The 25,775-nt window shown below is 45.8% G+C and overlaps 4 protein-coding genes across 12 annotated transcripts; 3 read left to right on the top strand and 1 right to left on the bottom strand.

The window, feature by feature from the left end:
• Positions 1 to 31: 31 nt before the first annotated feature.
• Positions 32 to 2,906, top strand: LOC6729132 (ribosome-releasing factor 2, mitochondrial). Of its 3 annotated transcripts, XM_016177293.3 has the most exons (9): positions 32 to 219; positions 284 to 446; positions 504 to 796; positions 850 to 1,219; positions 1,277 to 1,499; positions 1,554 to 2,065; positions 2,127 to 2,340; positions 2,397 to 2,546; positions 2,602 to 2,906. In XM_016177293.3, the coding sequence occupies exons 1-9, from the start codon at positions 81 to 83 to the stop codon at positions 2,764 to 2,766; spliced, it is 2,229 nt and encodes a 742-aa protein (XP_016035777.1). In that variant the 5' UTR covers positions 32 to 80; the 3' UTR covers positions 2,767 to 2,906. The 3 variants fall into 3 exon arrangements, with proteins under 3 accessions (XP_016035777.1, XP_016035776.1, XP_039151028.1); XM_016177292.2 differs by lacking the exons at positions 2,397 to 2,546; positions 2,602 to 2,906 and having other exon boundaries at positions 2,132 to 2,269; XM_039295094.2 differs by lacking the exons at positions 32 to 219; positions 284 to 446; positions 504 to 796 and having other exon boundaries at positions 1,079 to 1,219; positions 1,282 to 1,499.
• On the top strand, positions 2,823 to 4,630 carry LOC27208503. Its single transcript, XM_002104417.4, has 3 exons — positions 2,823 to 4,132; positions 4,203 to 4,358; positions 4,413 to 4,630. Exons 1-3 carry the CDS (start codon positions 3,014 to 3,016, stop codon positions 4,521 to 4,523), a joined length of 1,386 nt encoding a protein of 461 aa, XP_002104453.2. The 5' UTR covers positions 2,823 to 3,013; the 3' UTR covers positions 4,524 to 4,630.
• Positions 4,631 to 4,779: 149 nt separating this feature from the next.
• LOC6729133 (probable 39S ribosomal protein L45, mitochondrial) lies at positions 4,780 to 6,148 on the top strand. The gene is made up of 2 exons (XM_016177294.3): positions 4,780 to 4,935; positions 5,003 to 6,148. The coding sequence occupies exons 1-2, from the start codon at positions 4,891 to 4,893 to the stop codon at positions 6,041 to 6,043; spliced, it is 1,086 nt and encodes a 361-aa protein (XP_016035778.1). The 5' UTR covers positions 4,780 to 4,890; the 3' UTR covers positions 6,044 to 6,148.
• A 252-nt stretch (positions 6,149 to 6,400) lies between these two features.
• On the bottom strand, positions 6,401 to 25,590 carry LOC6739760 (regulator of G-protein signaling loco). Of its 7 annotated transcripts, none has more exons than XM_039295092.2 (5): positions 25,218 to 25,590; positions 23,002 to 25,148; positions 8,456 to 9,238; positions 7,255 to 8,395; positions 6,401 to 7,187 (listed from the first exon to the last, which is right to left on the bottom strand). In XM_039295092.2, the coding sequence occupies exons 2-5, from the start codon at positions 25,138 to 25,140 to the stop codon at positions 6,625 to 6,627; spliced, it is 4,626 nt and encodes a 1,541-aa protein (XP_039151026.1). In that variant the 5' UTR covers positions 25,141 to 25,148; positions 25,218 to 25,590; the 3' UTR covers positions 6,401 to 6,624. The 7 variants fall into 7 exon arrangements, with proteins under 7 accessions (XP_039151026.1, XP_016035782.1, XP_016035779.1 ...); XM_016172010.3 differs by lacking the exons at positions 23,002 to 25,148; positions 25,218 to 25,590 and adding exons at positions 15,756 to 16,809; positions 19,103 to 19,277; XM_039295093.2 differs by having other exon boundaries at positions 7,107 to 7,187; positions 7,283 to 8,395.
• Positions 25,591 to 25,775: the final 185 nt, after the last annotated feature.

The raw sequence follows: 25,775 nt of genomic DNA on the forward strand, positions 1-25,775 counted from the left end.
TTATCGATAACGAAAAAAAATAAACAGCTGCTGAAGGTGGTTTCATTTGGCAGTTTGGTTCCATTTTTATTCATTTATTAATGAAAATGCTGAAATATGCATGGCAAAGCGGTCCTAAACAAAGAAACAGATGGCTATGGCATCTTTCCAATCAAATCTGGAAGCGTAGCTATAGCAGCAAGATCAGGAACATAGGAATTCTGGCGCATATCGATGCAGGTGAGTAGGAGCACTGCAAATTTGAAAACTACTTAAGATTACTTGATCAATTAATCCCTTTTAGGCAAAACAACGACAACGGAACGCATGCTGTTCTATGCTGGCAAGACCAGAGCTCTGGGTGAAGTGCATCGAGGCAACACGGTCACCGATTACCTAACCCAGGAGCGCGAACGCGGCATAACGATCTGCAGCTCGGCGGTAACATTTCCGTGGAATGATCACCGGTAGGAGTTTCGCTTGTTACTTCGCTTACCCCTAACTCCTAACACCATTTAATCCAGCATCAACCTATTGGACACACCCGGACACATTGACTTTACCATGGAGGTTGAGCAATCTTTGTATGCCGTGGATGGTGTGGTCGTTGTTCTGGATGGCACAGCTGGCGTGGAGGCCCAAACGGTCACCGTGTGGTCGCAGGCGGACAAGCACAAGCTGCCACGTCTCATATTCGTCAACAAGATGGATCGTCCTGATGCGGACTTTGAAAAGTGCGTTAGCGATCTGAAGGATAAGCTAGAAACGCAGCCCGTTTGCCTACAGTACCCCGTGAAAAACGAAGATGGGGTATTAGGTATGCTCAGTCTGCTCTCTTTGGAAAGCTAATCTAAGCTCCGCCAATTTTAGCCATCAATGACGTGATCACCCTGGAGCGGCTAAGCTGGCAGCAAAAGGACTTGGGACGCAGTTACAGAAATGTAAAACTGGAGCCCTCTGATGATTTGCGCGTGCTGCAGGAAAAACGGAATGAACTGATTGATCAACTGTCGGGACTAGATGACGAATTGGCCGATGTGGTTATCAGCACAGAAAGCTTTGACAATGTGGACAATGCATTGATCGAAAGAGCTCTTCGACGCGCAACCACCCAGCAGAAAGTAGTGCCCGTATTGCTGGGCTCCGCCTACAAAAATGTGGGCATACAGCGTCTAATGGACGCTGTCAACGCTTACCTGCCTGCACCCGAGGAACGAAACCAAATCTACGACTGCTTTGGGTGAGTACTTATTCGGAAATAAGTAATTGTTTTATATTAAGTTGAAGTGGTTCACAGAACAGAGGTGGCTGGCAAGGTGTTCAAAATTGTACACGATAAGCAACGTGGTCCATTAACCCTAGTTAGAATTCTAAGAGGTGAAATAAAACGAGGCATGCGACTGATATCCGCTCGCGGACAGGCAGAAGTTGTGTCTAAGCTGTATGAGCCATTGGCCGACGAATATCGAGAGGTCGGCGCTGTGCAATCAGGAGATGTGGTAATATGTGCAGGTCTGAAGGTAAGCCGCACCCAATATAAATAATAAAACAAGATTAAATACCAAATTTTTTAGTCCACGGTAACAGGAGATCTGCTGACCTCCAGTCAGTCTGCGCTGAAGAATGCACAAAAGCGCTATAAGCAAAGCCTGGGCGATACTGCGTCCAAAGCCGAGGAAGATGACGAATTGGATGAGTCAGCCGAGCTGTTTGCTATTGACCCGCAAATACCAGATGCTGTGTACTTCTGTTCGATCGAGCCTCCCAATGTATCCTCGCAAACGGCCATGGAGCAGGCACTTAAGCAGCTGCAGCGGGAGGATCCTAGTCTGCGTGTGAGCTACGATTCAGTTACTGGACAGACAGTACTCGGTGGCATGGGCGAGTTGCACATGGACATCATCAAATCGCGCATCCTGAGCGAGTACAAAATCGACGTTGACCTCGGTCCTCTACAAATTGCGTACAAGGAAACAATTGAAGCACCTGCGTTGACCACGCTAAGTGTGGAAAAGGAAATAGCCGGGAGCAAGCAGAGTGTCAGTGTAACACTGGAGGTGGTCAAGAATCAAGCCGAGTTGTTCAGGTGATTTGGAGTACTATGAAATTTCTACGAAATCAAACTTAAATGTGTTTTTCCACAAAAGTTTAGATAAGTCACCAGAGAATCTGCCAAATCTCAACACATTGCGTCCGCGAATTCTTCAAGTTCTGCGGAAGGGCTCCATCAGCGCCCTGGAGCGAGGACCTCGCGTTGGTGGCCAGGTTGTGGAGACTCAGATTCGTCTGCATAACGCAACTATTGGACGCGGCACTGCTGATTCTTTTGTCATGGCCACTGCAGCTCAGTGTGTGCAAAAGGTAGCTAAGATCGTATTATTTCTTGCAACACGTTTACATTGTATATAAACTCACAGCTACTAAGCACGAGTGGCACCCGGCTGTTGGAACCCATTATGGCCCTTCAAATTGTGGCGCCTAGCGAACGTATTTCCGGAATTATAGCTGATCTTTCACGACGACGAGCACATATTAACGATGTCCTACCCAAAGGGGAAAGAAATAAGGTAACCACTGGCTAAGTTTATAACTTTGAAAGGCGTGTAAAGGTATTTCTTTTAGATAATTCTGGTGAATGCTCCTCTGGCAGAGCTCTCCGGCTACTCGAGTGCCCTACGCACGATAAGTTCCGGCACAGCCAGCATGACGATGCAACCGTGTGGCTTCTCTTCCATGAATTCCGTGGACGAATCGCTGGCGGAGCGCAGAGCACAGGGCCTTGAATAATTTTTGTCGACTAAGAGAACTGTTAACTAATTGTAGTCTAGTAAGCAGTTAACAACTGGCCCGACTGACAGACAAATATGTAAATTTTTACGTGTCGAGCAATAGATATTTTTTGTGATCCAATACATGTCGGACCCATACATATTCCGTTGATCACTTTCCAAGACCGACCCTCAAGCAATTTTAAATAGTCTTGTAAATTCGTTTGATAGATTAGTTGGTTTTGTGTTAAGCACTAGGCGAATTCATGGCGTTCTCCACACAAAAAGAGTTCTTTCACGTGCCTTTCAACGATGAGACATACGAATTTGAGTGTGTCGATGCGTGTGTTAAACTGAAGAAGTATCCATCCACAGTCGACGACAGATCATGGTCAGCAAACGAGGAAAGGAAGTCGCAGTTCGTGGCCGACCTGGTGGCCTGCAACTCACCGATAAAGAAGGACCGTGGTGTCGAGCCTACCGCTAGATCTGCTCCATTGAGTCCGGAGGATGAGTACGGCAGTAATTTGGTGGTGGGCGACAGTTTAATAAATGCCGCGGACGACACAATTGGTCGCATGCAGGATCTGATGATCAAGAATAATATTCTGCAGAAGAAACTGGCCGATTCTGATGATAAATTGAGGACAGCCAATCAGGAGACCGCCGAGATCAAGCGGATTATGGACCAGCGCTATGACCCCGAGAAGAGCAAGGCTCTGAAAAAGAAAATCAAGCAACTGGCCGATGACAACAAGATAACGCCGCAGGACGAGAAGGAACTGAACGGTCTGCAGGCGGCCATTGACGACATGAACAAGGCACACGACATCCTGGAGGCTGAAAATGCCAATCTAAAGCGGCTGCTCGAAAAACAATCGAAGCGCTGCAAGATGGATAGCATTAAAATCGATCCGGAAAAGAGCAACGACATACCCTACCTGCAGAAGAAGATCGACGACTTGGGTAAGGAGGTGGCGCTACTGCGTGAGTTCGAGGACGAAGTCATGAAGCGCTGTGCCAAAAAGTGCGGTTCTGAAGGTGGTGGTGGTGGTGGAGGTGGAGGTGGCAATGCTGGTCGTGCCGCTAGGGGTCCTCCTGGAAAGGGCAGTTTCTCGCCGGACAAGGATGCCGAGAACATCAAAAAGATTCTAGCCGATCGTGATGCCCTGCGCAAGAAGTGTAAGGAACTGGAGGAGCTCGGCTGCAAAGTCAACCAACTAGAGGAGAAGGCCAATGAGGCGGAGTGTCTGACATGCAACCTGGAGGAAAATCTACGGAAACAGTGCCGATGCATGGAGCAAATGCAGTGTGAGATGCACGATATGCAGAACTACTACGAGAACGAGGTAGACAAGGCTAGGGGCAATGAGGAAATCCTTAAGGTACGTTATTCAGCACCTGTCTGCTGAGTAAGTGTTAGTAATGTGGACTCCTTACCTTCTCCCGTCCCAGTGCCGTTGTAATCAGATGAAGCAGGAACTGGTGGCAGCCAAGTGTGCCGTTCAGCGGGCCCAGTGTCAACAAATGGAGATCGAAGTGCTGCGAAACGAGCTGCGAAAGCGGGACACTGCCCTCAACGCATACGACTGCCAGTTCCAGCAGATAATGGTAATTATAGGCGCGGATCTGCTGGAAGAGTCTATTTAAATTTTTGACTTCCAGATGAAGGCCAAGATGTTCAAGGCCGCGGGCTACCGCTTCCTTGACGACCTGCCTCCCGACTGCAGCGAAAGTTGCGTGGATGGCCCTGGTGAAGAGGAAGAGGGAAATTGAAGCCCCCAAAAGGCATATCTTATCTATTGTTCAGATTGTTTCAAAATTCAAGCAGCCATTGATCAAAATCTATAGTTTTATCAAATTAAACCATTACTTCAAGCGTATTTTCAGATTCTTTTACTATTTTCTATTAAACTATTAATAGTGTTCTCAACCCCTTTGTTTCAAAATGCAAAAGTAACGAACTATTCATAAATTCAAAACCTATAGCTAATCGATTTTGGGTTGTTTACCTACCCAAACTTATCGAATGTGTTATCGATGTAATCACGTTTGCCAGCTGGACGCGTTAGTGTGTTTCCGTTTATTCTTCCAAAGTTTGTTATTGCGGAGTTTCCTATTTATATAATAGAAATTAAATACAATGGAGAAGCTAGCGTCGGCCAAATCGTGTCTTAAACTGTTGCAGGTACATGGATAGATAGGTGGCCCATCGAACACAGTTCAATTAACATTGACTTCATTGTATATCCCAGGTTATGCCCGGCGTGCAGCAGGCGGCACTTCTTCCTGGTGGTGGACTGGGCGTACTCGCTTCTCCACTCCAGAATCTGATCCAGATGCAGCAGGTACGCCACCGACAGACCAAGCACTGGAGGCCCGAGTTCAAGCGCCTGCGTAAGTTTAAGTTCGTGAAGATGGATCTGCCCAATCTGCGCGAGAAACCGGAGGACATCACCAAGGAGGAGATGCGCAGCCGGATGAAGGAGCGAGGTGTCTTGCCGCCACGTCCCTGGATGGAGCGTCCTTTCCACATAAGCTGCACGGGCGGCATCTTTGAGGCTTATGTCCCTCCCGAAGGCGACGGCAAGAAGTCTATTATTTCAACATCGGGTGCCAAGCAGAAGTTCGAGTTTCTGGAGAAGAAGTCCAAGAGCCTGATGGCCGTGCGCAAGATTCGTTCCTACGACGAAAATTTTAGATCTGATGATTTCGGCGCCGAGGCCCAGGATATATACATACAGGCGCACACTCACATGGCCGCCAAGGACAAGTACAAGATTCGCGAGTTCGTCAGCGAACGCTGTTATCCGGAGATGATGCACAACGTCAAGGACAAGACCATTCGTTGGAAGTTCCTGCAGTCGCTAGAGCCACCGCGCGTTGTCCATGCCCGCGTGACGGAGGTGATCACCAAGGAGAACCAGTTCGCTCAAGTCACCGTGCGCTTCCACAGCCAACAGATGTTAGCCATCTACGACCGCTTCGGTCGCCTGATGCACGGCAGCGAGATCATCACCAAGGACGTGCTGGAATATGTGGTGTTTGAGAAGCACATTTCGAACGAGTATGGCAAATGGCGGCTGCACGACAAGATCATCCCCGACTGGTTGCCGGCCAAGCAGCCCGCCCCCATCACTTATCGTCTCATCGAGGATGCAGAGGAGCCACCCAAGGAACTGAGTGCCGGGGATGCCGAGGTCAAACAGGTGGACTCAGTCAGCGAACAACCCAAGGAGCAACTGCAACTGGCCACCCCGGTGGAGAGCCATACCAAGCCGTCCTTGTCCATTTGATTGTACTTTTTGTGGGCCGCCTGGCGGCTCAGAAGAATGCGTGTTAACATTGCCTAATGCTTTTTGAGTCGCCACTTGGTTAAATTATAATTTTTCAAACTGTTATTGTTTTTCTTTATTTTATGAATTCTTTCTTTGCTTATTTGAATCGAAAATGGAAAAGATGAAATTTAAAGCGTATGGGTTGTATTTGATTATTGCTGGTATAAATTTCATTTCATCGTTAAATTTTGTTTATAATTTTGCTTCTTCACCTCCCTCTAAGATGAATGGAAAATGTAGAATACATTTTTTGTAAACCACCATAGGTAGGTAAGCCACCTAGGAACATATGTTATTCAATAATATGCATACTACTTATTACTTGGATATTTTTATTCAAAATGTAGTAAAGCTAATGCTTATTGTTGCTAGTTATTATAAATACAGGCGATCACTCAGTAGATAACATACAAAAGCTCGTCATGGATTGTTTGGACATTTAGAGAATAGGGAAGAGGATATAAAGTATAAATAAATAGTGCACATATATATACAAGCAAGATCAGTAAAGCCATTTCAAGTACGTGGGCGCACTTATATCACACAAAGCTGCTGCTGGGCTCGTCGAGGTAAGCACACCGCGAGCCCGCCTCCTCCAGAGACTTTCGTCCCAGATCCAGTGGTATTTTGCTCGCAAACGTTCCAGGTTTGGAGGCTTCTTTGGGTGATGTTGGCACCTGTTTGCTGGGGGAGAACTTGTTGCAATAGTTGCCCGTCGGCTGAGCCACGCCCCAATTGGAAGGCTTGATGGGCAGCACCTTTGGCTTGGGCGGCAGCGGAGGCGGCGCTTTTGCGAATTCCGTTTGATCCTGCGTCGCGGCAGGCAAGTCAGTCTCTGGCTCCTGGTCCACCTTCATGGGCGACACCGGCTGTTGGCTACGTGTGATGGAGAGACGTGGCGCCGGCTGTGGAATTTCCGTGGGCGTGGCGGGTACCTTGCTCACGGGACTCAAGCTGGCGCGCACCTTGCGCAGCTTTGATACAGCTGCGCTGAGATTCTCCTTGTTTTTCAGGAAATCAGGCAAGTCGAAGTTAATTTCGGTGCCACGCTGATCCTCCAGTCGAGCCAGCTGTGCTCGCTTTAGGCCCTCGAGTAGTTCATCTGCAAATTAAATAAGTAATTAAGTTAGTTTGGCATTCTTTGGGGGAGGCACGTCAAGGCTACCCACCTTGGTGCTCGGCTACTCGCTCCGTCACCTGCAGCTTCACACCCGCTTTTAGCTTGGCTATAATTGGCTTCTTGGGATCCGCGACTGCTTGAGTCGTCGCTGCCTCCTCGGATTGTTGGCTGCTGCTAGTGGACTTCTTCTTGAGCTTGGGCAGCTTGCTAGCCGGAATGTTGCCGCCATCGCGCTGCTGACGCCGCATGCGTTCAAAGAGCGAAGATGTCTCCGAGGGCGCCTCGTGGGACTTCATGGAGCACAGATCGACGGGCCGCGACTTCTCGCTGGCCGCTGCATCAGCCTTGCTGGCCAGCAGCTCGTTGAACACCTTGTTCGTTAGCTCATCCAACTGACCCTGCGGCAGTGGCTTCATAGGTTTGCTTTGCTTCGGCGGCATGCTACTGCCGCCGCCTACCTGAAAATCCGAATCCAGCATCACGATGCGCAGTCGCTGGCCATCGGCCATGGTAACCGGCTGATTGAGGTCGATTGGCGCTTGAGTATCCCTCATGATCACCCGCACCTGCTCCATCTTGTAGTTGTACTTGCTGAGTATTGGTCGGATCACCTCGTGCAGTTGCTTCTTGGGTTTACTCTTCACCGAGATCACCTTCGGATCGGGCAGGTCCAGCTTGAAAGCCACACGGCGCTCGATTACCACCTCCTTACCGGCCAGGATTTGCGATGGCTGCTGCACATCGATCGACTTGGTGCTGCCCTGGAACACTATGTCATAGTAGGGATACACAAGGTTCCTCTTTTCCAGCAATCGTTCGACCAGTTCTCCCACTGTTTCTCCAGGTCTTGTCTGCACTATGGTGGTGGCTCCATCAGTGAGGATCACCCGGCACAACGAATACACGCTCTCCGTACTGGCTCCTTGTCCGCCAGTGCCTGTGCCCGCATCAAACGAGGACAAAGATGACCTAGAGCTGTGCAGATCACTCAAGGAATTCTGTCCGCAGACAAGCTTGAGTGACGCACTGGTGAGCGGGGCAGGTTGTGGTACTGGTGGCGCCGGCATCAGCGAGTTCTGCAGGTCAGCCATTATCTCCGTGCGATCGCGGGACTTACTCCGCGTCTTTCGGTGCCAGGGAAGCAGACTTTTTCGTCTTCTATCCTCAGCATTGCTAGCCGATTTTTTGAGCTGTTGGATTATAAGTTCGTCTTAGTAAGGAATGGAGTTATACATGCTTGAACTACCCACCTTGGAGAAGGCACCTAAGTGAAAATTTGTCTTCAGCAGCTCGTCCAGATCCAATCCGCTGTAAGGCAGTGGCTGGTTCTTCTGCTCCGCCTCCACGCAGCTTTTGTACAAGTCCGATCGAATGAAACGCTGATAGCTATCAAACTTCATCAGGTTGAAAATCTGCTTCTGTGCCGGCGCAAAGATGTCCGGAGCGGCACCGGCCAGCTTCTCCTCCGTAAGGCTGCGTGCCTGCGAGTCCACGTTGACGGGATCACTGCTGCTGTTGGCCAAATGCTTGCCAAAGATCTCGCGGGCCTGAGCCACTCGATCCGCCTCAGATTCCAGCAGACGATAACGTTCGCAGGCGGTCCAGAAGTATATGTTTTCCGCGGAGAACTCCTTCTTGAGAAACTCCGAGAACGTCTGCATGCCAGCGGCATCCTGCAGCATCCGTTCAAAGGAGCCGGCCCAACTGCTGGGACAGCCGTGGTCTTGGGCCTCATCCTCTGTAGCAACGGAAGCGGTAATGGCGGAGGGCGGTGCAGGCGTGGTCAGTACCTTGGGCACCTGCAGCAGACTGAGCTGGTGCTGGCTGCGCGACGACTTCAGATCCGAGTCCAGCATTAGCGTCTTGATGTACATATCGTTGTCGGAGGCGTTCATCGAGGCAGTGCGTCTCACGGGCGACGACTGTCCTAGCTGCTGCTGCTCTTTGGCCACCTTGTCGGAGCGGGGCGTGCGGAAGGAAGACTGTCCCCAGGCTCGGCGGAAGGGCGAGGCATTGGCGGGCAGAGCGCGGTTCTGAAAGAGTCACAAAAAGATAAGGAATTATAGCGAGGTATAATGATAGACTTCAACTGAAATAAACTAGACTTTTGTTTGTTTATTAGATGAAATGTGGGCAGTCTGTGGAGTTGTGTAAAATGAAGATAGAAAATAGTATATTCATGCAACCCTTTAGTTTTCAATTAAACTTGTAGCAAGGAAGTACAAAGAAGACATCGATTCATGGCCCATTCACAAGTACAAATTGCGGGCATCCAGAGGAGACTGTCATTATCATGGTCAGACGGGCACGATAAACTTTTGAACTCCTCAAATCAACTCATAAATTTGTTTGTGTGACGCATCGTGTTGCTGGTGCCCCTCCGAAAACTATCTTTTCCAATTGTATGTTAAGAAATTCTGGAGTGGTTCCATGCGAGTTGCTTCGAGTCGGGTTCCCCCCTATGCTTCTGCTGCTGATGATGATGATGATGGTGGTATGGTGCTCATTCCATCTACTTACTGCACTTGGAGCGCTACGATAATCGCTGCTCAAGCAGACAGACCGGGAATATCTAGTCGCCGCATAGTGGTCATTGTATTTGTGCATTTCCCACCGACTTTTCGTTTAACGACAGCTTTTGTGCGCCATCCCCTTATGGCGAGAGATTAATGAATTCCACTCCTAAACCCATCATTCTATTCAGATCTCGAGTTTCGCAGAAACCATAACTCACTCCCAGCTAAACTCAAAAAAGATACATACATACAACGCAACATTTGTTTTGTCGACTAACGCTGATTGTTAACGATAAAAGAGAAATTTTCAACATTTCCGGTTGGTTTCAATTTTGCTCTCTCACAGTTCGATCTTAAAAGGGGAAAAGCAATTGTTGTTCATTTTTGTTCATTAATAGAAACCAATTTGTATCGAGCTGGGCAGGCTCGTTTATACAATTTGTAAATTGGTTCGACACACGCTATCAATTGTGCAGATTGAGATGAAATGGCTTTTGTGTTGTCAAGGGAAAAACTCCTATCAATATTCTTACGTATATTTTTACAAGTGTGATATGCAGTAAAGTGCAATTTCATCATATCAAGAAACAATTCTTGTGACGCCATAACTCATAAATGTACATATATGTATATACAATGCAGAAAAGATATGGCTTTATCAAATAAAGTATATGGGTCAAAACTCGAAAAACAGCACTTAAAACTACTTAAGCTGCACTTAAGTTTGATTTTGTTATTTTTTTTTCTTGAAATGGGGCCTGAAATTCCAGAAAACAAGCTGACAGATTCATATTCAGCGGTCAAAAGCTCAGAGAGGAGCATAAATCAACGCTGATTGCCAAACAATAGGAGACTACTAAAAGGGGGCTCATGGGTGTGTAGAGGCTTTGACGTCGCTAAGTAGGAAGTGAGCAATTTGCCAAAGAAAACAATTAAAATAAATAAACGACGGCTAATTCACAGATTGTCGACTTTGAGCTGCAAAATGCGAAATCGAATAGAAACAAAGACGAGGCAACCGAATTTAGCAACAGTGATTCGTGCAAGAATGGGCCGCAATTAGTGGTTGGGACCCACTAAGAAATCCCACAGCAAATATACAAAATACACCGAAAGAAACACGAAAAAAACACTTGCAATCTCCATTCCGTTCCGTTCACTGGTCAAAAAAGGGAGTGCGGACCGGAGCATATTGCTCCGCTTCAGTGGACACTGACTTGGACATTTTCCGGTGCCGCCATGGTGGGTACGTTCACATCCACATTCCCATTTACATGGCCATCCCTCTCGCGGGCTGTCTCCACATATTAAACTCATCATTGGACACTGAGAGAATTTTGCAATCAATTGAATTACCTCCAATTTAAACAAAACCATTGATTGCTCTACTATAATTAATACGCTTTGCAAGACATTAAAGCGGCACAATAATTATACAAATGCCCACAATTTTCTCGCAGTGCACTTATAGACTCGGTTCAACTCTCCAGCTTGGCTTCATCTTTATATCGCTCTCTCGAAAAACGAGTGCCAAGTCATTGAGCTGAGTTTGCATTTCAACGGCTGAAGACAAACAAAGTCCCACGAGTGAATTATCCGCAATGGCTTTCGGCTCGGGTTACCACTCCTCGTTGGTGGCTGGCCACAATATAATTTCTCTATACATATGCACACCCGATCCCATTCGCGATCCCCAGCTCTTTGCAACAACCTGTCGCCTTCTGGGGTGGCACTTAATTAGCAGGGCGTCGGTAATTGGAGTCTGGAGAGCCGTTGGATCGATCAACCGCAATGGTCTGCTGGACATGATGGAAAATTGAGATCCATCGAAGGGTTTCTTTGGGGCCTAAAGCCATACCGCCGTTCGTAATCTCGGAACTACAGACACTTGAGAATATCACGTAGTCTCGTTCGGGGAACCCACACTCGTTGTATGTGGCACCCCACCAGATGTTTCAAGCAAATATCACGCATATCGGTTCATTGGAAATACTATTCGGGCGATAATAAACAGGGCGGGCAAATAAGTTATCACGTATGACGAACTGGGTTTTGGGGGTCCCTTTGAAGAAATCAAATATTTGACGGCGTCTAGAAGTTCCCCGAAGTGTGCCAGAAATTCTGGGAATTTATGACAAATCATAAGTATTATTTGTATGCATACAGCTGCGGTCAAATTAATGGCCCATCCAGATGTCATCAATAAATAGCATGAATGTACGAATTTATGCGGTATCTTTTGAAATATCAAGGAAATATCTTATTTATTGAGAAACTAATTGCTAAAGGAACTACGCTTTGAACTTTTATGAATGGATGCCATAACTTGGCTCATCTGTTCTCTAAATTGTTATAAGGAAATTGTAAATATTTATCCAAATTAGACTTAATATGAGTACAAAGAGGTAAAGGGGTAATATATTTATGAACCCTATTGTATTCGTGAGTGTACTCCACACTCCCTATAAAGCCAACAATGAAAACGAATCTTATCTGGCGAAAGGCCTGCGTTTCAAAATAAAGCGAAAAGAGGGCGGATTGGGGGTGGCTCATGCGGAGAAAGAGGGGGAGATAGGAGACGAGGAATAGAGATAGAGACAGCGAGACTCGTTAGAATTGCAAATGATCAACTAACCATAGGCGTTGATAAACCAGAACGAACCTTCGGATTCTCTGGATTTCTTATGCTATGGCGGCTTTACGACTGAATTTCTTTACAAATTTTGCGGTATTCCAGGTGACAAGGTGTGTGTGCTGGTGTGAGTGCGTGGGCAATACAATGGCAGAAAGCGAAAACGTGACGCTTTTGTCAATTGGCTTTTTCTACACTTTCGCACTGGAATTCACAACGCGGCACTGCACTGCACTCTTTGGACTTTATGTAATTGCTTTATTTCACTTGGAAGTACTTGTATCTTTCGGAAAAATGGAAGCCGCGCCGAGAGCCGCGAACCCGTCGATTCAAACGCAAAAGTATCTGTGAAGTTGTCGAGGTTTAACTGGCAGCAATGTTAAGTTTCGAGATTGCAGCAACAGCAATGTTAAGAGCTGAATGTTAAGGAGAGTGCAGAGAGAGAGACTGAGTGATAGAGAAAACATAATTAATTAATATTAACTACCTCGATCGATAGGAAGTTATGTATAATTTTAATTGCAATTAATGCACAGTAAAGTTAGTGCTAAGATAAAATTGAAAATCTTATATTTCAAATATCTTTTCAGCGAGAGAGAGAGAGCCCCAAAGAGAGTGATCTTTTGAACAGCTGCTTTAACAGTTTAGGGGAGGCAACAAAAACTGGATTTCGAAATTCGAATTCAACTGAGCGAGTGTGAGTATGTGTGCTTGTGCGCTGCTTACTCATTTTCAATGGGAATGAGAATGCCTTTTGTTGTTTCTTTTTCTTTTTTGGTGGCTGCTTCGTACGTTGCTCTTTGTTGTTAGTATTGTTATTGCTTTTGCCTATTTGCCTGACACCGGCTGCTGGAAATTGCTTTTGTTGTTTGCTTTGCTGCTTATGAATGAATCGCACACGACATACATACAAATACAAGTTTGCACAGCTTGTTGTGGGTGTGCTCGCTCTCTGTCTGTCTCTCTCGCACGCCCCAAGTGACGCACATTTTTGTTGATTTTCCTTAATTAAATGTGGCTTTTTCAGCCTTTTGGCCAATTAATTAAGTTGCTTAGCGCATTTTGGCCGCATTTTACACGGCGTATATGTAATGCCCATTTAAGTATGCAATGCTTAATGAGGCAACCACATTTGTAGTTTTGCGAAAAACATGCCGACGAGTAAATAAATTGCTCTAAAAATAGCCAAAACACGCTGGCAAATAAATTAAGCGATCCGATCCCACCCCCTTCCACCTTTCCATCCTTCCAGTGGTCTAAACAAAGAGAGCCCCAGACAACAATTGGAATAATTAAAATGCCAAGCAAAGGCAACTGGAATGCGGGCGGCCGCTGCTTTGTTGTTGTGCATTTGGTTGATAAATTAAGCAATTTGCAGATATACAAAAGTGATGATCAGCGAAGGAGGTGAGGGGGGCTGCGGAGCCGAAAAAGAACGCGTGGAAGTCGACCCCCCATCAGCGTCCAATTTCCAGATCATGTGAGCCCTGGAAAATTATTTTATTTTTCCTTTTCGCCGCGTGTGCTTTTTTTGTCTATAATTTCACAGTTATTTATGATTTGTTTAGCTAATGGCCAGTGGGCAAAAAAATAAAGGGAACTATAATTTTGCGCATTTTACGCACTTCGCTCTGGTTTCCATCTGCGTTTTTGTGCGTGAATGAGCCAATTCCAGCCAATCCCATCTGTTCCGTTCCCAAATCCCCAATTGCAACAACAAGCATCGTTTTACATTTGTGAATTACAGTGGAACTTCTAAAGGAACATTTTTCAATTTCATAGAAATTGATATTCATTTAAATTTTTAAAGAAACTAAATTAATTTTGTGAATAGGTTTGTATACACCGAAAATAATAATTAAAGTACTGGAAAGTAAGTTTATTTATTTTTCCATTTTCAATTGATTAAAATTTTCCAGTTACGGTAGGTTCGCCTGTATCACTTTTTTGAACAATTGTGCACATTAAATTAAATATCCGGCATGCTGCTTGTTTTTCCTGCTTCTTTTTGTTTGCGTTAATTTTATGGAAGATAATGCGGGTCATATGCGTTCTGTTCAGAAAACTCCAGGCGGAAGATACATATACAATATGTATTTAAAAGTTAAGTACAGGAATCGTACGGAAATGTGGATGGAATTTTTACAATGCCCAGCAGACGGCGATTAACGACTTTTATGCGTACGAAAGTGTGGGCAATGCGATGGGAATATTTACTTAATTTCTTTATCGATCAATGGAAATGGTTAATATCGGCGTGGGCTATTTCCCCACTTGGCAACCGAGTAACCAAGTGATGACCCATGAGCACCATTGAAAAGTGAAATGCGGCACGCGACGCCCATGCAAATGTGATAATTAGAAAGTCATTATGGCTGGCAATCGTTGGCCCGATTTGGAATTAGATGGGGACATCTTCGCTTGAGGTGACACATTGCATACACATGGGAAAAGTACTTCCTAAAGGGGAAATCTAGGCAGTAAAAGTGAATCTAATCATTTCAAACCACGAACAATTAAGATTATTACACCGTATATCAAAAAATATCCAACGAACTATAATATAAAATCGCATACACATATCTAGATATGTGCTTTTCCTTTTAGAAATCTATTGATTCTACGTCTCGAATTCTCTTCCTTATTTCCAACCCTGAATCTGCGCCGAATTTAATGCTGATCGATTTGTGGCATTACAAACAACTTATTTATATGGGCCAATAAACTATTACTAAATGGCGTAATCCAATTTGGCGTACATCTAGAATGCAACGCAGGGTAAACACCACAAAACTGACGGGTTCAAAGATCATTCGGGGATCACTCTTTCGCTGGGGGGATTCGCTAGAAGACAGGTGCCGCCATACGGACAACCATCAACGGATTTTACGGACACGCATTAATGGCCATTGATTGACGACGACTCGGGCGTAAATAAACAGCTTCCAGTGAAAAAATTATGAAGAGTTTTTGGCGTAAACAAATTTGGAACTAAAATCATATCGGAACGGAATCGAATCGAAACGAGGCGAATCACGTTGGCGCCAGCTGGCGAAGTACACTCAACAAAAATAATAGGATTTTCGTGAAATAAAAATGTATTTTAATTTTCATTTTAAATAGGTATTCTAAAATCGTTTACTTTTGACACCATTTTTGTTCTTATCGATATCGAAAATGTATAAATTGCAATAAAGTTGGCATTTTTTGAATATATTTTATATCTAAACTTAAGTGTAGTAAAATAAGCATTCAAGATTGCTTTTATCTTATCTATTCAGTCTTGACCTACTACTTGCAGTCTTAAGATAATAGATTTGAATAATTTCGTAAATATTGTTGAGTGTACTCCCAGGCGATTAATCCCACTTGGGTTGTGAATGGAATCTAGAAGTGACTCACTCGCATGACGTTGGTGGTGTCGCGCAGCGGAGGCGGCTTGCTGAAGTCCATCTGCTGCACTGCATCCGGATCGCTGAGGGATCTGCGCAGCGTGGTCACCGATGCGCGCTTGGAGTGAAAGGAGCCGCGCAGGAAGCGAGCAAACTCGCAGGCGGCATTCTTTCCCACCCGACAAACTGCCCGTGGGGGCGTGACCTTGAAGCTGGGCAGGAGTGGAGCGTGCATCTCGAAGGAGGAGTCCGGGGAGAGATTGCGGCTATTGGAGCTGCCGCCCGACTGTGAGGTGAGATTGGAGCTGGCCGAGCTGATGCCGTCGTCGTGCTCCTCCTCGTCCTCGGAGCTGGTGGGTACTTCTCCGCCAGATGCTGCCAGTGGACTACAGCCCAGTTGCTCCTCCACCCGATCCCTGGTCACTCTGATCAGCACTGGGGAATCGGCGCGGTTATCCTCCATCTCTGGCTCACTCAGTTTCCGGCTGCCACTCCGTCTTTTGGTGGCCGAACTGAAGAATTGCAGCACGCGGGAGGCACTGCGGCAACTGCGGCGTTCCGCCTGGACACGTGCCATTGCCATGGGTGGTGGCATCAGGTCCTCTGCCTCTGCGCATTTCCTGGGCAATGGATTCACCAACGCTTGCTCCTCCTGCACGGTCTCCGGTGGCATTGTTATTTGCGGTGAGGCACTGCGTCTGCCGCTGGCACTTTGATAGAACTCCTTGGCCTTGCGGCATATGTACGGTGAGCTAATCTTGGACTTGACCTTCGGTGTGCTGGCCTGTCGCTCCTCGAAGTCCTGCACAAACCGGGTCAACTGTTCGCGATCCAGCTCCGTGAGGCAGCGATGCCTGACATGTTTGGGCGTGGAACCGGCCGAGGATCCAGGATGAATCCTCTTGATCTCGAAGCTGCTGTCAAAGGTGCCGGAATCATTCAGTTGGCTCAGCGACTGGACAAATCGCTCCACCATGCTGGCGATGCTATCCTGGTTCCTTGCGATGGGTATTCTGGAGCAACTGCCTCGAGTGGTATTTGTATTGTTCATGACGCGCACTTGCCTAAATGGGTGCAATTCAATTTGATTATTACTTGCACTTTAAAAGCTTGTGGCAATTAAAACGCAAAGTTTTTCTTTTTGTGGGTGGGGGTAGGGAGATGGTACTCCCAAATTGTTTCGATTTTAGCCACGTTCACGCTGCTCGACTGTTCGCGTACGACTGAATTTCCCCGGCCAACTGGCCAGCCGCCAAAGGTAAACTTTTCACGCAAGTGGGGAAAAGCTATGCAAATTTCGAGAACGTACGTAGCTCTCTGGGACGCCTGCGCCCTCGAGACGGACCACAGACATGCGACTTCTTCAAATGTTGAGTAAGCACTTTTTTTATGGACTCTCCACGCTGTTTACTGCTTTCTTCAGACGTGCGATTCGCATGTGGAATACCTAAAGACTGACGGAAATTGTCACTTGTCGATGTATGCAACTGACTGTGAATCCAGTGGATCCAGTAGTGGTGGGTGCGTCACCCATAAGGAGATGCCAGTGGGTTTACGCAATCGAAGAGTGTGCGTTTATATAGACTATACTTCGAACCTTATAATCCAAACAAAAGTTATAAGGAAAGAAAAATGTTTTTTTTTTATGTTTATAGCGCGAATATATAGAACACAACTTATGTGGCGCCCACAAAGAGCACTCTTTACGTGCCTTCCTCTATCAGGCATCTGGCGATACTAACCTGACTAAAGTCAACAACAAGCCTCCTTATCAATATTCGGGTATCAAAATAGCTTCGAAATTCCCGTGTAAACAGCAGAAAGAAAAGTGTGACTGCGCAATATGAGCCAAGAACTTAATAGCTCTGACCCAAATGGCTAAAAAACAAAATATATGTATCAGCGAAGACACACGAGAATCGTCGTGACCACTCTAATCTTTTGAAGTTCCTGAGGGAACACTTCGATTCCAGTTCAAAATGGAATCCAGACCATCAATAAATGGTAATAAGGTGTTCCTAGAACTTTCAAGCTGTCGCACACAAGTGAATTTCGATTGGTAAAGCAATTTATACATATTTTCATGAATGAATAAGGTTCTAATCTTGATTTGGGCTGCATAGCCTGACTTGGAAAGACATCATATGTTCCATAGAAAAATAACGCGTGACTAAGTGAATTCGAATGGATTTCCAGTGACGACAATAGATCAAAGTGATTTCGCGTACTGCGTCTCATTGTTCTCCCCACGGAATGTGACATCATTTGGAGCTGGGAGCGGAATACTTCGCCATGGTGAAAAGTGATTATAGTGATCGCCTTTTGGCGAAATTTCGGGGAAATTCCGCAGGAATCACGGGCTGTGTAATAAATCTGCAAAGCTGTCTGGGGCTATTCCATTGAATAGGTCAGAATCGGAATATTGGCCCCCATCTGACTATTTTTTTTGTATTTTTTGGCATTTAAGTGGAAGCAGAAGGCTGGCGGAGATCTGTTTGATTCTTCACTACTCGTATTCGATTTTTAAGTGGAATCATTTTTGGCGTGAATTACCCTGTGCGTTTACACCGAAGGCAACTAAATGAGGAATTCGTGGGCGATGAATTTGCGATGAACAGTCGAGCGGCAGGCGATTAATTCTGAATAAAACTTTGCGTTTTTTTTTATTATTGCACACTTTGGTATTTGGATAATTTAATTTTCCATTATATTTTCCGTTACTTGTTCTTGAAGTGTTCGTAGAAAAGTTTATAAAAACATTAACGCACACCCACTGGCTATTAATTGTGGAAAAATGTCTTGGGGGAAATACCACGCACAATCATAATTTGAAGTCGCTAGCGATTTGCGCGCGTTTCGTAGGCGGCTTAATGGTTTCTACGCGGTTTTTAGCTATGACGTCGATTGGGGATTTCATTTGTTTGATTGCATTGCACACATATCAAGGCAATAAAATGGAATATTTCTAGCAGTGGAATTCGCAGAGATTATGAATCGCAGAAAATATTTCCATTTCTTTTTTTTTTTTAATTTGCGTTGTGTTTCCCCCACCCTTAAGTTGTATATTATTTAGCACATTCTATTTTGGGGGCCAAAAACACACAGAAAACAGGCCACAAACAAAAGTTCAATTGACTGGCTGTTTTTATTTATTCAGCCAATATTTGATGCCAGTGCGAGATTTTATTTTTGGCTGGCGATGAATGATTTATCAATAGGTTTTCGGGTCCAAGGTAATTAACAGATATTTCTTTTAAGTCTTATTTAAAAAAAAAAGTAGTATTAAGTGATTAATAAAGTTGGAATTTCCGGTTGTCTGTTTTTATAAGTTATCAAATGCTGTTTACTTCGACGTACACTTTTTATTGTGGGTGCCAGTTAATTGGCCCAGTTTACAATGTAACTTTAAACTTATTGACTCTTTTAATTTGAGTTTTGGTTTCCACTTTGTAACCAAATAAATGCGTTGTGATCGAATGAACTGCGCTCGATGACTGACTCAGGGTTTCTGAACGATGTGCGACGTTTAGGTCGCTGTTAACCTGGCTCAAATGCGCAAGCAACAACAACATGTTGCCCATGGCAGCAAGCAGGTGAAACAGCAACAACGCAGCTGTTCGTACGCCGCCGAGGGAGCGAGCGAGAGAAAGAGAGCGCATGCGCGTGCGTCTTTTTTTTAAACGCGGGGCGGTTTACAAGCGGTTTCGTCCGCTTTCGCCGTTCTAGCTCTTTGTTGTTGTTGTTGTTCTCTTGTCGATCGGTGGTTAGTCACTTAAACCTGAGCACATAGTAACTACCAGCATCGGGGTGGAAAATCGAGCAGCGGTGTCAGGTGTTTTCCACTTGCACTTGGCTAAATGCAATTTTATAGCAATTTTATACCCTGTAATTCGCATATTGATTGCACACATCTTTCCCAAAGATGTGACTATGAAAACAAGTTATGGTGTAGAAGTTAGCAATGTCTAGCTTTGAGTCAGACTATGCTAAAAGCCTACTCTTAAAATTTGTACGATTAAAACTAAAATCGTAAGCTTATAATTATAATAATTAAAGGTTTACGACGTCATAAAAGCCGAAAGCGAATATTCCATGTCGAGTGGAAATGTTTCAGATATATGACAAAAAAAATGTATGGCTTTTTAAAACAATATTTATTGTTATGCCTTGTTTTATATATATATATATATATATATCTGCTGCAATAAATATACTTAGCTACTTACACGCTTAAATGCGTTAAAACAATATAAAATTCTAAAAGTTTTTTCTTCATATATGAACAACATTATTCTGGCTTTCTTATAGAGGATATCAACTATTAGCTTTCTTTTTTAAGAGATTTACAAGTAATAAGATCATATTTCCAATAAAATCAGAACTCGTAGAGAGTATCTTTCGATTGCCTAGGGCCAGAACTCGATTGGGTTTTTTCGGCCAACTGCTTTGGGTCAATTCAATTGGCAGGTTACGTGCCTGGAGCGCAAGGTGTTTATTAATAGCCGCAATTCAGCATTTTGCCATTTCTGACGTACTTCGGAACGCTCTTATTTTCGTTGCTATCAAAATATGGGGGCAAAAAAAAAAACAATAGCTCCGTTATTGTTGGATCAGACAAATAATATGCATTTTAAAAATAAACATTTTGTTTGTCATTTTCATTTCCATTTGTATGTTTGGCCTTTGGCATTTGGGTTTGAGTGCCAGCCGCCAGTCAAGCTGATAAGACCAATGATCACATGCGAACAACTTTAGGCAATAATTTGCAGCGAAAATTACACGACTGACGTATCTGACAGATACATTTTGGCTATCTAGCTCAGAGGTTTTCCATTCCCACAGCCGTCAGCTGGTAAATACGTTATGAATTCGCTGGGCCTTGGTAATAGAACTCAAATTCAAAGGCCGAATCGTGGTTAATTGTGGCACAGAACTTAAATTACCCAGCTAAATAGTAACGAAATCAACTTGCCAGTTAGCCAAGAGTCAAGAGTTCACTTCCCATGACGATCCATCCAGGCCAGGAAGGAAGCAAAGTAACGTTCATTTAGCGGGTCACCCCGGCTCCTTTCCTCTTTCCCCCCGTCTATATCCCATAGCACGAGGGTTGTTTTCTTTTGCACCTGTGACGGCATGTGCCACTCCACCTTTTTCGTAGGAAAACCACACGGCTTACCGCCAAAATGCCGTCAGACCAGAGTCAACCTGTTGGAACACCCGGCCAACTTAGATATATCCAGTGCCCGATTGCGTGTCTATATGGTTTAAAAATAAGTCACAAAAGTGCACTTGACATGCTTGCTCATTAGTCCCCAGCTGGCTATCGTTCCCTCGAAATCTTTAAAACACAACTAAGAGTTGTTGTAGCTTAGAAACTACCGAAATTAAGTTAATGTAATTTACGTCCATTAGCATTTCAAAAGTACACATCAATGTTTTATCAGTTAGAGAAATGATGGATGAGTTTACTAAGTGCTGCATCAACATTTTGATATAGACATGTGTGATTTTATTATCTAAGTGCTAATATTTGGATGTTTCAGATGCCAGACTTTATATGTATAATGTTCTTAATTTATGATAGTAGACAGTGCTCAATGTCTATTTAAACAGAGCACACACACTCAAGGTAATAATAGTTACCACCTTACCAGGTGTCACAGATTTATGGAACGGCAAACAAAAAGAAGCTCTGTTTGCTGATTGCGACCATGAGAAAAGAAATAGAGCATTCTATATCAAAGGCGTAAGAACGTGCTGAAATGAGCAAACAAGCAGATTACTAATTCCAAACGACACATAGTGATTTGCTTTAGTCATTTTTTAGGGCGACTGGGAATAGAGAATTTCGTGATATAAAGGGGTGAATCGTACACAACAACTCAGTCAGGCATAGAACTAAGTAAATATCGTACTAGTAAACGTCAGCCATAAATTTATTCCACGAGCAATACCAAACCATTACTGACTTGTGCATAATTAGAGTTAGATCTCACAGTATTTTTAATATTTTTTTATGAGAAGGGGGCATCATCGATCAAGTGGGGGGCACCGATAAGTGTGAGATATATCCACAAATCACATATTGTCAGCTTACCTCCATCTCCTTCTCCTCGGAGTACAGGCCACAAACGAGTTCTCGAAATGACATTTTTGCATCGAGATGATGACTTTTGTTGTTTGCCTGTGCAAAACAATTGCACTTGCAATTTGTACACGTTGTTTCTTCCCTTTTTTTTTTGTTTTTTATTTTTTGTTCTTGCTTTATCGTAATGAGAATTTATTTATATTTATTTCAGTCACAACTGCTGACGAAGCTCCTTGAACTGGCGTTGAACTTTTTATGGAGCAACTTTTTCGCAGACGGTTATATTATTTATATTTCCATTTTAATATGTCCACATCGTGTACTATGTATTCAGTGCAAAACAAATACACGAGGGAACAGCACTGCACAGCGCGACGAAAGTGAAACCGCCGCAAACGGACGACCGAATCGCACAAAAATCGTACAAAAAATCGCGTGTTGTCAAATCGAAAATCAAACTAAATTACGAATACCCGATGTGAATTCTGGGGAGGATTCTGGGAGGAGGGGGGCGATCGGAGGAGCGAAAAGGTCAGTCGACGTCGACGCCATTAATTGCTTTAGATTGAATTAAGCTCGAGGCAGAGGAATCGACGGCGGAGGCAGCCGCTCGGGATGGAGCTCCACTGGTGATCGGCTTCAGTCGTGACCTACGCCCATGACGTCATTGGGTTCGGAGCACTTTATTTTTAGCCTGCGATTTCCGCCCTTATCACACATGACGCGCACGAATCCCCAAATCGCGATAATGCCGATCGGAGCTACAGTGTAACGGCCTGGCTGTAAATAGTAACTAAAACCCGCCGAAATCCGTACCCGAAGCGTAGATAGCGGAACCGTGGCCACCTATTGCCAAAGCCCAACTGTGACTACCAAAACTCCGGGTAAGCGGACAGCGGAATGCCGATATATGGCCCACCAGACCACTAGAGAGAGAGAGAGCCCCTTATCTGGGGGCCCAGAGAGCAGGAGTGTGGGGCGATAAGCTCCGAGAACGCAGGTAACGTGGAGCGGCGTCCAGGTAAAAAGATTTCTGCCCGCGCACAGGAGCGGTTCACAAATGCCGAGGGTTCTATGGGTTCGTGCTTATGATTCTATTACAGGTATCCCAATCATTCCAAAAACCCACAATAAATATAGAATAAAGATAAGGATATGTTCCACTTACCCCCAAATCAGGTTCACTGTTCGTAGCTTCTAAAAGGCAGTGGGAGGACGATGAAGCGGACATGCTCGTCCGATCCTTGTGCGATTTGTGCAGATTCTGCAGGCTGGCCCACGTGTCCATGGTCTGATCCATACATGTATCACCGACCGACGACTGCACGCTGTCGATGGCTTCGAAGCCCAGCGAATGTCGCGAGCCAGGTTGACCAAACACCTGGGCACTCAGCTTGTGCGGCGTGGTCGGCGTCTCCAGAGCCAACGATCTGCGCATCTTGCGGGGCACACACGCTGGATGGGCAAACGTGTGGCCCTCATCGAGCGATGGAGCAGCCGAGTGCAGCGAGATGTCATCCATGGATGCCACGGCAGCCAAAGTGCGCGGTGAATCGTCGACAAAAAGATTAAGAACATCATCACAGGAGCGGGTGGATGTGAGATTCGTGGCGGGACTCTTGATCAGATTGAAGCTGTCCAGGAGATTGGGTCGACGAAGCGATGAGCTCGATGGCGGCGATCTTAGCAGGGCCGAATGATCGGGCATGGCCCGCACGGTCAGTCGGTTATCGGGGATGCCCACTATGCCCAGTGGACGGGCAGGTGCTGGATAAGTTGGTGGTCCTGCATGTGCCGCCGCCGCTGCTCCTGCTCCTGCAGCCAGGAAGTCCACAACCAGAATGCGATCCGAAATATTCGTACAATCGTTGTTGAAGCCAATGCCCGAATCCGAATTGGAGGTGGTGGTGGAGATCTCGCTGTGGTTCGATGGCTGCGGCGAGTGGGCAGCTGCTCCTGCTCCTCCAGCTGCGCCGGCTCCGGCACACGCCTCATAGTCTGCCTGATGACTCCGACTAGCCGGCGGCAGAATTCGCATGGTATACATGCTCCGCACGAGATTCACCACATATTCCGAGTTGTTGGGGAACTCGAGACACAAATTCGAGATAGGATCCCGGGTGCACTGAAGTCGGAACTCGTGGGCCCGCTGCAAATGCTGTGCATGCTCGATCAGCTTGGTATCGATGACGAAGACATGGCAGCTGTGCGAGATACTGATGTGGCCAGCAGCTGCTCCGCTGCCAGCGCTCGGCTCGTACTCCTCCTCGATCTGTGTGTTGTGCACGGCGCTAGTGACCAGACCAAAGAATCGATTCTCGCTCTCCGACGAGGAGCTCACGAAGTTCAGCCTGGCCGAGGAGTAGGTGGCCAGCACTCCGCCGCTGGAGCTCTGCAGGCTCAAGCTGTCCGGTGTGATGCACATTAGCACAATGGTGGGCTGTCGCTTCTCCTGTCTCAGTTTTCGAATGCAAGATCGAACTGTCTGCAGCTTGGAACTATGCGAAATCTGCTTGGGCATCTCGATGGTTCCCAGATAGCCAACAATAACACGGTACTCCAGTGCAGCACTGCCCACAGCTCGCACCATGGCACTTACATTGGCCACATCCGCTGCTTTGGATAGATTGGCTGTCAGAGGCGGATCCTCCAGAACGGGTTTTAACGTTGGGTGATCGGGTGATGACTTTGATTTGTGCGGTTCCACTGCCTCCGGTGGGTTTAGCTTCTTTTGTGGCGAGTTGCGCAGTCTGTGCAGTTTGGCTTTGTGGTGTAGAAACCTGGGCTTGTGTCTCAAACTGGCTGCCAGCAGTTGACCCCTCAGCGTGGCATGGGCGTTCTCCTCATCCGAGCTGTCGGAATAATAGTTCTCGGCTATCTGCATGCGAATGCTGCCAAAGGAGTTGCCTATGAGCTGCACCACTGTTTCGTGTGGCAACTTGGAGACATTTAGACCGTTGACCGATATGAGGAAGTCACCGGAACGCAGGCCAGCTTGCTCGGCAGGTGAGCTGCTGATGATGCAAGACAGCCGGCATGGTTGCTGCCCGGAAATGGTGAAACCGAAGCCATTGTAACCACGTCGCACTTCCACGGTGCGGATGCCGTTGTAGTTGTAGTTCGGACGCTTCTTGCGACGTCGCTGATGCTGCTGGCTGTTGGATCCCGAGGGCGTGGTGGAGGTGCTTATGGGGGCGGGCCCACTATTCGCAGCAGGTGATGCATCCTCTGCTGCAGCTGCCCCCGTTCCCACGGCTGTGGAGCCACTTGCTCCGGTTATGGGCAGAGGCGGATGATGGTGGTGCATGGCGCTTACTGTGTGGAGAAAACGGATGATGAGGAGTACAGGCCAATCTTAACCCACATCTGGACATTTGTACGCACCTTTCTCATGGATGGAAGCTGCAACCTGGATTTCTGGAAATGGAATGCGGTTTCTGTTGCGCCCCTTTTCGGATGATGCCCCCTCTCGCTCGCACCTGTGCGTCGCCTATGCCAACTATGTAATCAATGGCACACACACATGCGCACGAATGGCCAGGCGTATTTTGTTGCGCTTTTCTAGGCCTCTATTTAGTTGATAACTAACTCTTCTTTGGGTGCTACCTCATCTTCACTCGGTTAATAACTCTGTTGTAACTTTATCAGGCATATTTATAACAATTAATTGTGTGAAAATCAGTAATTAAAATTGTGTCTACAAAGCGCAAGCGTAACTATGAATTAGAGATGGAACACACTAAGGTGTTTACTCGATACTATCGATATTACAAACCTTTTGTGAGACATCGATAACTTTACCACACATTATTTTTAGTAATTACTGTTAAAGTTAGCGGAATGTCAACAGTTTTTAGCAAGCAGTTCTAGAGAAAATTAGATTTCTTCAATTATTCAAGGCATTGAGCAATGATAGCAAAACGATATTTACACATTTGAATT

Source organism: Drosophila simulans, chromosome 3R (genome assembly GCF_016746395.2).
Source record: "Drosophila simulans strain w501 chromosome 3R, Prin_Dsim_3.1, whole genome shotgun sequence".
Classification (NCBI taxonomy): Eukaryota; Metazoa; Arthropoda; class Insecta; order Diptera; family Drosophilidae; genus Drosophila; species Drosophila simulans.